Source organism: Zonotrichia leucophrys, chromosome 2 (assembly GCF_028769735.1).
Source record: "Zonotrichia leucophrys gambelii isolate GWCS_2022_RI chromosome 2, RI_Zleu_2.0, whole genome shotgun sequence".
Lineage (NCBI taxonomy): Eukaryota > Metazoa > Chordata > Aves > Passeriformes > Passerellidae > Zonotrichia > Zonotrichia leucophrys.
Window position 1 is genome coordinate 101,404,361 of NC_088171.1, and position 11,465 is coordinate 101,415,825.

Genomic DNA, 11,465 nt, shown 5'->3' on the forward strand with positions numbered 1-11,465 from the left:
CGGTCAAAGGGTAACATCTGTAGTCATTTCTGACATCAGATCTTTTCCTGTGATGGAAATTCACAAGGCATGCACTTCATATGAATATCAAACATTATTCTACAGATATATCCTTATAGCATTAACCATAGTGGTGACTTCATTTAGATCTGAAAAGAGTCTGGCTCTTCCTCTTCTCACTGGGGATTACGTTACAGCGGTAGTTTCTAAGTACTGCTAAGCCAACACATCATCCCTGAAGGCCATTTGATCTGATTTGTGGCCAGAGGAGTTGAAAAGTTTAAGCTGAGACCAGCTGAGATTGTGAAAACTCTGAGGGGTTCTTATCTGTTAGTAGGTAGAAATTAGATTTGCCTTTCCTGTGTACAGCTGTTTTTCTGCAGCCACACACACTCATGCATACAGACTGCGATTGCACATGTGATCATTGCAATTAAAAATACTTGATGCCTCTTTTCTGCTGTGTGAAGATACAGCAATATTTCCTGAGGTGATGTAGGGCCACAGAGGGTAGATTTTTCTCATTTGTGGGAAGAATTAATTAATTCATAATTCTCTCTTTGCAAAAGGCAAGCAGTAACGTAGACCATATAGCTGCATTTGCCTGTCTTGCAGTAGTTTTGTAGATTTAAGTTTTGTTTACTTGGTCATAAAGGAGAAATGGTTGTGATAGCTATTAGCCATTCAGATGCTTCTGCAGGAGGCTTTCTGCCACCTCTGCTGGGACAATTCAGCTGCTGACCTTTTCTTGGGCCTGTTGGAGTGATCAGAAGGGATTTTCAATTGCCACCCTTGTTCTTCCTCAGCCTGGTGTATGCAATGTAGCCAAGTGTCACAGGATTTATCTGAGAGCTCCTCTTCCCTGGAATTTTTCAGTCATTTGAGGAAAATGTTAGGACAGTGTCTCTGCTTTTAATGAAATGTGTCTCCCTCTAGATACTGGTAATTTATTCCCATTCAAGATTATTTGATTTTGAGTCCAGTGGAAGAACTTTTACAAACATCTTTCTTTAGATGTTTGAAATCCACCTAAAAGCTGTGAAAATATTTCCCAATGAAAAATTCTGGCAAAAATTCTCATTCTTTTCAGCTGTTATTATTGAAACACCACCTTGCAATTCTGAAGTAATAGCTGTGCTCACAACATATTTTTCTAGCTTGTTTACTACTGGCAATGTGCTGCCTTTATTATATACTTTATTGCTGACTATAAAAGCAGCTTTTTTTAAACAAAATATAAAGTCTGCATTCCATGCAAACACACGTGCCCCAGCTATGTGGAATTCATGGTGTGTGAATGGTGGCATTATGGACAGAACTCTCTGCTGAAGTTCTTAAAAAACATAGCTGAAAAATCCAGTTAATTTTCAGATGTGACACCTGAACACTATAAAGTCGTAACTTAAGAATCACTGGGAACTGTGTATAGCACTGTTAGGTGTTCCTAAATTATTTTAGAGGTATAAAAATATGAAATATTTGATTTCTCATTTTTTTCCAGAACATTAGAGGAAGTTTATCCATACTACATCAAGGCTCCGAGTGATTCTGTGGCAAAACCCATAAAGCAGCTATTGAAAGGTATGTCTCCAGACCATGGAAAACAGAGTATGGTTTAAAGAAGTGCAAGGCAGCACTCACACTTGTATATTCACAGCTGCTATGGGGCACCTCAGTGTTAAATGCACTTAAAATGGTTTTTACTTGGTGTCTGCCAGCTTGAGGAGAGATAAGGTAATAATACAGTATAAGGCAGATAATGCATCTCCACATATTCTAGCTTGAATTTAACAGTAAGGACTCTAAGGATGAAGTCCATCTTCTTCAAGTCTGCTTTAGGAACTCTTTTCCTTTGATTTATGTGTAAGTGATTACAAGTTCACTTCTCCACATCTCCCTGCTACCTTACTGTGAACAGTCAGTAGTTTTGCATGTCTGCAAATGCAGCTCCTCAGCTTAAATAATGACACTGCATTATTTTTATGGTTTTCTGAGCTATTCCTTCCTTATTGGCTACAAAAAATCCACTTTAAATAACTCATTGAATTTTAGAATTCTTCAATTCTAGGTACTCACAGACATACTGAATACGTGCACCCGTGCACATACATACGCGTGAAAAACCTGTTGGGTTGGAATAGTAGGAACAAGTCTTTATCCAAGAGCAATTTTCTCAACAGAGGCTACATTTGGAGTTTGGATGTAATAGTAGTAGTGCTATGTAGTATGTTCTTGTCAAGGTTCATCAAGAAAAATAATTCTGAACCCAGTTCTGTGAGTAGAAATAAGTTATTTCTTCTAGAGTGCTTCACTGTCATTGTTCAGGTCCCTAATCAGAGTTTCTTTGAAAAGGCTGTAATGTACTGCTAATGTACTCTGAGGAGGACCAGAGTTCATCTCCTGTCTGTGTGATCAGTATGCATAAAACAGGATAGCACCCTTTTGTTGGCACAAGAGAATCATATCTTTTACATCAGACACAAATGGTTTATGGTGATAGCTTCCCTTTGAGACACAAAAGCTAACTGCTACCCTTCCAGGTTCAATCTGTTTCTATAAGCCTGAAATGCAGAAGTGACGAGTGCTATTGATATTTTGGCCTGAAAATACCAAAATTATTTGACAGTTGTACAGAAGAGTATGTAGGTGATATGAAATATTTTACATATTTAATGCAGATTCAGATGAGATTTGCAGAAGAAAAAACACAGAAGTCTGGGTTTTATAATTTTGTATACAGAAATAATGTAAAATGGAGTTGAAGAATTTTGCTTCTGCATTGTTCAGTCATTTTATAATGCAGATGTTTGAAGTATCTGTCTCAAAATGTTTGATTTTTTCAATTCTTGTTGTGTATATATTAACACTTCTTTTTTTCAATAGACTGCAAGTGGGAAAATATTACAGTTTCCCTTGTCAAAAATGCATCTGAAGAATGGTGGGTTTTGAATCAGCTTGGAAAAAGACATAAAACGCCTCATGAGAGTCTTGAACTCTTCATATTTAGTGATAAAGTCAGTCCACCAAGCCTTGGATTCTTGGCTGGTTATGGGTAAGAGGAAATATTTACATAAAATTAAATAAAGTACATAAAATAGAAGTAGAAGTGACTATTTGCTGATTTGGGGGTATATTTTTGGTTGTTGTTGTAGTGTTTGAACATTACAACAATTTGAAAAGGGGTTTTGTGAGATTTTCAAATCCATGTCTGTTAATATTATCTGTAGAAGGATTAATGTTTGCAAGGTTAGTATTACCCCTGATAACTGCTCTCCAGTGGGAATAAAAACAGAAGCACCCTTCACACCAATTTCCTACTGAAGAGAAATAACTCAAAATATGTTAGTTCAGCTGCAGGTCATGTTCTGCCTGAACTCTGCCTGGTTTTGGTGCCTTCCCAATCTTGTAGCCAGGACCCTGGGTGTGACAGAGTTATGAAATACATCTCCACAGACAGAGGAAGGCAGGAGACTAAGCATTCCCAGGAGATACACTCTTCTGGTAGGATCTTGGAGAAGTCCCCATAGAGAGATTATCACGGTAAATGTTAGTTTGTCACCAGTTACATATACCTTAATAAAAATATTTGAATCAGCTTGGAAAAAGACAAAAAACACATTTAATAAAAAATATTAAATATTAAACCTGACAGATTATTTGCTTTTAGCTGCTGTCAGATTTCCAATTGTGACTTCCAAGCTGTAGCAGGCAGGACATGCGACCATCAGCAACTGAGGTCAAAAAATTTTAGTCAGCCGCTAAACAGCAGTCAGCTGTTTATGATTCCAGATTTGTGAGGTGTTTGAAGAGATCTTATTTTCCTTCATCCTGTGGCACAGCAGAAACATGACCCTCATTAGAAATTGACGTTCAGCCCACTGACAGACTACAGTTAGCCACGTGAATGAGCTTCCTCACACCTGGCTGCCCTTTTATGAGGCACGATTTGAACTCTTCCTTTGTTTCTTTTCAGCATTATGGGATTGTATGCCTCAGTTGTCCTGGTGATAGGCAAGTTTGTCCGTGAATTCTTCAGTGGGATCTCTCACTCCATCATGTTTGAGGAGCTGCCCAATGTAGACCGAATCCTGAAGCTGTGCACTGACATTTTCCTGGTGCGAGAGACTGGAGAACTGGAACTAGAGGAAGACCTGTATGCCAAACTGATATTCCTGTACCGCTCACCAGAGACTATGATCAAGTGGACTAGGGAAAAAACTAATTGATCTCTTTGGCATCACACTGCAAATCAAGTTGGTTAAATCTGAATTTTAAAGGAAAAAGAAAAAAAGCACAATATTCTCTTAAGAGCTAAGCCTTTTATAGCTGGGTAGCAATGATTTTTCACTGAAGGAATCCTGGAAGCTTCGGCCTTAGGAATCCATGCTGCCTTTCAAATTAAGGATCAACAGTGAAGAAGGTTGAATGATTTGTTGTTTTTAATGTGCCACTCCTCTACAATCTGGGGACTGCTTTGTAATTTAATCAGCAAAAAGTTTGCATCTTTGTCTGGCTAATTTAATTTTCCAGACAACCCTTACACCTTAGAGAGAAACGAAAGGAGTGAACCCACAGATGACTCCAGTGTACCTTCTTAATCCTCTCTGGAGCCACACAGTTTGGATTGTGCAATATGCTGTTGTACATCACTGACTTTCAAGCTACAGTAATGGGACACTGACGAGCCTTCAGGACACCCAGCACCCAGGGCCACACTGGGAACTGAAGACATTCTAGCCATACTCATTTGTAGAAAAGTAGAGGTTTTGATGTACAAAGGACACTGTGGACAAGCCTCTGTCAGCAAAAAAGTAAAAACAAGTCAGAAAACAAGTAACAGTCTCTTGAAATGCCTTATTTTATTTGTACAGTCACAGGAGACATTTCCACCAAACATCAATGACTTTTCTCAGGAAAAAGCAACTGAAACTTGACACTTTGTCAAGATTAACTAATGGCTAGAATAATTATTGAATTCTGGGGTGTTCTGCTGTGCCATTCTCTTCAGCATTACTGCTTTCCATTGGATGAGAAAAGAAAGTGAAATCAATGACCTAATGTGCTACTTCATTTCTTATAACCCTTTAAAGACTGAATAGTGTGTGCTTCTCTCTGCTCCCCATGACATGCTTTTTCCCATTTCGGTGATTTAAGGCAACTCTTGTTTTGCTGTTAGCTGATATTCTTCTTCCAGTGTTTCAGGTATACAAAAATGTTTACATATTCCAAGTCACATTTTTACATCTGAGACGGGTTTTTTTTTGAAGTTCCCAAATACAGACATACATATGAGCTTGAGAAATGCCCTTTTTTTTAAAAATTGCTATTATTAGTGAAGCAAATGGCTCATTGCAGCATGAAAATTTACAATTGCAATGTAGGTTTCTTTCCATGTCAAAAAAAAAAAAAAAACTGAGAAAAAAAGTAATTGAGTGGGTAGGGTATGTTAAAAGGATATACTTGTAGTTTTGATTCAGTAATGACTTAAAATAAAGCACATGTTGCAAAGTCATTTTAGAAGTATTTTTTCCTCTGCCTTTTTACATGAAATGGGAAAAGTTTGACATTCTTCTTAATCTGTGACAAATAAATCTCTTTCTTGTAGTTAGCTGCTATTTATTATATGAATGATTAGTTAATCACCAGAAAGAAACTAACATAATTTGCTGGCACATTTTACTGCAGAACTTCATAAAACAGCACAACTAAATGAAGTTGAAACATACTCTGCTGAGTGCTTCCATGACAAATGCTGTCACATCCATTCTATACTGTGAAAACTAACACTTTGAGCACCTTGATGTGCACAAAATAAAATCTGCTTCATGATATTGTAACAATAAAATAATTTGATGACTGGAACTCACTGGAAGACAACCTGATTTCCTCTGAAGTGAAAAGGTGGCTGCTCATGTACCCAGGCATCGTTCCCCCCTGCAAAGTTTTGCTCCATTTCTTCCATAGATCCTGTGAATGAAAATTGAAATATACAGGACAGCCCTGACATAGCACTCAGGGATGCTAAAATGTCTTTTATAGTTGGATGGATCCTCGCCTGGGTGTTCAGTGATTTTAAGGAGATGAACACTGGAAGGAGAAGTGTGAAGGATGCAGTGTGTTTCTAAAGGTACCAGCCAGCAGAACCATGCTGGCCACAGTTGGTCCCAGCTCCCTTCCTGGTTCCTTCCCTTCAACAGGCACTTCCTTTTTGTTGGGAAAAATCTGTCTTCAGAACGAGCTGTACAGTTATTTGGGCTTTGCAAAAAATGTGCTGCTCTTTCTTTCATGGATTGATCAAACTTTGAAAATAAAAGGATTCTTCTGTTGTGTTTTTTTTTTTTTTAATTTATTTCTTTTTAAAACAGCCTATAGTCAAATCACTGATCTGGACTGAGTAGCTGCCTGCAATGGGTGAGGAGTGTACCAGACCATCCTTTGAGCCCAGCTGTCCAGAAAAAGTTGAACTGGCAGCCAATTTCCAGGGGCATTCTAGGTAGTCAGTACTGGGACCAGTACCATCTAACATCTTTATTAACATCCTGGAGGACACAGCAGAGTGCCCTTTCAGCAGTGGGGACTTCACTGAGCCTCGGTCTGGGGAGGTTTGCAATGACATGAGTGTGTCAGCTCTCTCCTGGGGCGTGGGCTGGGCAGCTGCAACAGCAGGGGCAGGACTTCCTTCAAAGGCAGATCTCAGGATGCTGCAGAAATTATCTGCCAGGTACTTCATGAACTGGGGCAAATGCACAAAAATCCTGCCTCTGAGGCAGACTGACCCTTACAGCAATGCAGATTAGGTAGATGGGTTGGGAACAGCTTTAGAATAAAAAGAGACAAGACCGGGGTGGGAATTGCAGCGTGTTCTTGAGGCAAAGGAAACCAACAGCATGCTGGGCTTTACTTACAGGATCACAGCTGAAAGTCAAGGAAATTTATTAGTCCCCTCTATTTCACACTTGTGAGACCACACCTGGAGAAGTGCATGGAGCTTTGGGGGCTCCAGTGCAAGAAAGATATAGACATAGTGAACTGAGCAGGCAGCTGAGAGCACAGCATGCAAGGAGAGGCTGCAGGAGCTGGGCTTGCTCAGCCTTACAACAGAGAAGTCCCATGGAAGAGCTTATTGGTGCCTACAGCTGCCTGATGGTGAGATGCATAAAAGCCAATCTCTGCAGAACTGCATGACAGATCTGATTAAATAAAAGGAAAATTATTTTTACCATGAGGCAATCAAACATTGAAGCAAGGGCCCAGAGAAGCTGTGAGATCCTCAGCCTTGGCTGATCAAGCCCCAAGCATCCTGTTGTAAGTGGCCATGCTTTGGATTGTGGGTTTGACCTGAAATCTCCTGATGTCCCTTGCAATCTGAATTATGTCACAATTTTAAGATCCTGTCAGAGATGCAAAGTAACCTGCTGGTGTGCTTTCCCAGTCTGTCGATGCATTAGGTCCCTTGTTCTGCCCATCAATAGTCCAGACATAACTCCTTAAAGCAGGAGGAGAAGCAGATTTCAGCTGCAGTTTTGTTTTCCTTAGCTCTATTTAGAAACCTGCATGTGCTTACGCAGGCAGTGGTGTGAGTTTGTAAGTCAGAGCAAGGACAAGTGCTTTGACAACACACCCAGCTGCACCACCAGGCATCCCAGAACTCTCACATGCCTGCGTGACAGGGCAAAAGGTTCAGCTTGCACTGCTTGTGTAATTAAAGATTTCACAGTTTTCCCTGATTTGGTAAACTGGTTAATCCCTGGGTAGTTGATATAGATGATGATAGATAGATAGATAGATAGATAGATAGATAGATAGATAGATAGATAGATAGATAGATAGATAGATAGATAGATAAAGACTGTGGCTGCTCTGCCTGGCATTATGTGATATTTAAACAGAATTTCTACTCTGGGTGCATATGGGCTGTTTTAGATCAGACTTTGTTGCTTCCTTCTTGAGGAAGGAAACCAGAGGAAATCCAATGCTTTATTAAAAGCTTGGGGAGAACAAGAGAAAGGCAACCTGTGAACATGCAATAGGAAAGGCAAAATCCTGTTCAGCAGCCAAGGGAGCAGGACCTACAAGTGCAGTACAACCCTGACCCACTGTACTGAAGGGCTGCAGGTGTTTTTAGGTTATATTAAGAGTTAAGGTGGCCACTTAAGACAGCAGAAAAAGAGCTGGAGAAGAAACAAGTATTCAGAATCATTCAGTGAGAATGATTCATCCTTCAGTCTTGTGTTTCAAGTTGATAAAGTTCATGGTATGAGAAATCATTCACATCTTAACTTCAAGATTTGTCTCAGGAACGTGCTGCACAAGTATCAAGCCGTAGAAGGGACCACCAAACATCTCTCCTTGCCTCTCCTGGCCTGACAGGTACTTCCCAAGGCCAATTCCACTGACTGCCATTTAGAGCTCTTATTAAAACAGAAATCTAATGAAAAATATCTTCTGCTATGAAGAAAACTAGTTGGACACTGGCCGATGACCAGGGAGACTGCAGACTTTCCTTTCGTTTTAAGAGAAAAGGACTTTCTTTTCCTCTTAAGAGTAACTGGAGGAATATTCATGTATGAAGGAAACGATCCCTCTTCAATGTGCAGAAATTACTGATATGCTTAACAAAATGCACAAAATGAAAACACTAACCCTGTATTAGTCCCAGGCTCTGGACTCAGCAGATCATAAGCTCAAACCAGGATTGTTTATCTAGAGGGACACACATCACACACAGAGCTCAGATGCACTGTGACCATCTCTTCCTGCCTCTCCTCACCAGCAAGATCACACACAATCACTTCCCTGGTGTGGGGGGCCACAAATGCACCCACAAGGATCCCCTGTGGCATAAAGCCCTCAGTGCTGTGGTTCCAGCCCAAACCTCCTTCAAAGGCTTTCATGAGGTCGTATAATTTTTCAGAGGGAATCTGGTTTTGGTGTGAGGAATCTGACACCTCCACAGGGCCTGAGGGAGCCCAGCTGTGCTGGATGTGCTGCATTCATTGCTGGACACCAGCTAATGCCTGCTCTGCAAATTAGCACCTTGCCTTGCACGTTCAAATACATCAAACACACACATACACATGGACAGTGTGCATCTGGGCATGCATGTGTCTCTCTCTCTCTGTTTTTTGAGAGCACAATTTTGCTGTATTAGCTCTCATTAATATTTCAAGCTGTTGTCTCCTGCAGCTCGTGCTGGGGCAGAAGAGGGAGCTGCCAGCAGACACAGACGTGATTGTCAGACTCCTGCAGCAAACATTCAGGGAAAGCACATTTTTAATGTTATGGCAGCAAGAATGAGGTAATGCAGTTAAAATATTTATGAAGCCTTTCAGCTGACATCTCCAAATACCTTGTAGAGCCCAAGCTTTGGAGGTCAAGGCAGTGTATTAACTAGATATTCATCCAGCTATAAAAAAATTTCCCTGTTTTAAACAATGCTGGGGACAGGAGGGAGGGAGAGAGGGGTGGATCACAGGGAGAAAAGAGAAAAGAGTTGTAAAGTTCATTGCATATCAAAAGGAAACACATGGAACTTTTGGACGAAAATTGAACTGTACTTTCCTCCTTTTCACAGAAAGCCTTCTAAAATTATCTTTTAAAGTTTCAAAATTTTCTTCCTCAAAAAGGGTCACAAAATAAGAATGAACTCCAAATACTCCAGGCTTGATACAACATCATATTACCTGGCCTGCTAAAAGGCAAGTGGGATCTGCAAAAGATGCCAATTTTTAATAATCTTATTCCATAACTCACCATTCGTTGAGCAGAACCACGGCGCTTACAGCTGATAGCTTGAGAGATGAGCAGCTGCTTGTGGTCTTGTTATTCAAAGGGGAAGGGAAAAAAAAATAAAACAGATAAAGGAACAAATAGCTGGATGAGAAAAAAACTCAAGAAATGCTTCTATCTACCAATTGCTCTGGTGGACACATAAGCAAAGTAAATCTCTTCAGATTGTTTCAATGGGGCCCCTACAGGTCAAAACTCATTCATTTTTGCATGGTTGAACACTGCTTGCTCTCTTCCTTGTGCCTACTGTGACCAAGGTGCCTTTTTCTGCTGGGCTCCATCCCTTGCCATCAGGTCTCACGTGTACCACATCACAGATCCCCTTCCCTGTCCCCTAAAAATCTGCACAAGTTCAGAGCTGCCAGGGCTCTGACCCAGAGATCCCAGCACCAGCCAGCCCTGCCTCCTCCCCAGGTTCCAGCTCAAATCCAGCCTCAGGCTCTCTCTTGCACAGCCAGGCTCCCACTCCTGCACTAGCATATGCCACTGGGAGACACCAAAGTTTGGCCTTTGGAATGGCACAGTTGGACTCTCACCCCAATAAAAAACACAATGAAAGAACTAAGGAAATCTAGCAGAGCTGAAAGCACTTCATTGCAAAACAAAATGACTGAAGGTTATTTGTGAGCAAGGAGACAAAATGCATTTTCAGATGGCTTTTTGAATCATCCTATCTATCAGATGTTTATCTATCTGACCTGTTTCTTTTACAGTACTCAGCCAGCCCATCTGGTGCTTAGCTCATGATGTATGGATTCAAAACATGTTCTGAGTACTTTGTTGATGAAGTAATATTTCTCCTGCTTGTTTTGCTTAGACAAGACTCCACAGCCATTGCACCAGGTCTGTGGGATTTATGTAGCTACTTCAACAGCTTTCAGTTAAAAAAAAAAATTAAAGAAAAAATTGGTGGTGGTCTTTTTTGGGGTCCAAAGGAGAGGAAGGGCACTGGTCTCCATCAGGGCTTCTGACAGATTCTGAGTCTGCTGTGCTGGAGCAAAAGGTGGATGCATTTCTCATTTTCTCTGCTCCAGCCATCCCTTTCCTTTTCAGCTGATCAAGCAGAGATTTAAAGGGCCCCTAGTCTCCTTCCAAATACATCCAAGGAGGTGCTCCCTGTGCTGAATACTTCCCCACATCTCCTGGGCAGAGCTAGAGTCACCAACCAAAGTGGCCAGCCCCAAACGGAGTGTGCCACCTTCCACTGAACTCTGTAGGGAGCACCTCTGAGCCAAATGTCCCGGCTGCAGCCTGGGAAAGCCAATTCCAACATCTGCAGTCTAAGGCAGAGTGCCTTTTTTCCTGTGGCCAGGCTTTTTGATACCCATGCACTGACCTCAAGCTCCTTGGCATCAAATAAAGAGCAGGGCATGCAGAGCAGTGAAAAGGGCATTTTCCCAGCCAGCAGCCTCTGAGGGATACACTGGAGCATTTCCCTGCAGCCCAGCACAGCTCATTGAGGTGTGTGTCCTCCACTTCCAGTTACAAGAATGTGAACTACAGGAATAAGGATTAAAGGATTTGGGGAAGCATGCTGTCTACACAACCAGCTGGGAAGGGGCAAACCTATCCTAGGGCTCAATGACTTAGGAAAGAGCTTCTCTACCTTTCAGATCAGGAGCTGAATAAGTGCAATGAAACAGACAGAGGAATTAACTTCTCTAAAAGGGATCTGT

At 41.1% G+C, this 11,465-nt stretch overlaps 1 protein-coding gene across 6 annotated transcripts in view; it reads left to right on the top strand.

The window, feature by feature from the left end:
• PIEZO2 (piezo type mechanosensitive ion channel component 2) overlaps positions 1-6,245 on the top strand; it is a 287,609-nt gene extending 281,364 nt beyond the window's left edge. For all 6 annotated transcript variants that reach the window (XM_064705839.1, XM_064705833.1, XM_064705836.1 and 3 more), the window contains 3 exons: positions 1,502-1,581; positions 2,884-3,052; positions 3,974-6,245. In XM_064705839.1, the coding sequence (XP_064561909.1) occupies positions 1,502-1,581; positions 2,884-3,052; positions 3,974-4,226 (502 nt within the window). In that variant the 3' untranslated portion in view covers positions 4,227-6,245. The remainder of the gene's footprint in view (positions 1-1,501; positions 1,582-2,883; positions 3,053-3,973) is intronic.
• The last annotated feature ends 5,220 nt before the right edge of the window (positions 6,246-11,465 follow it).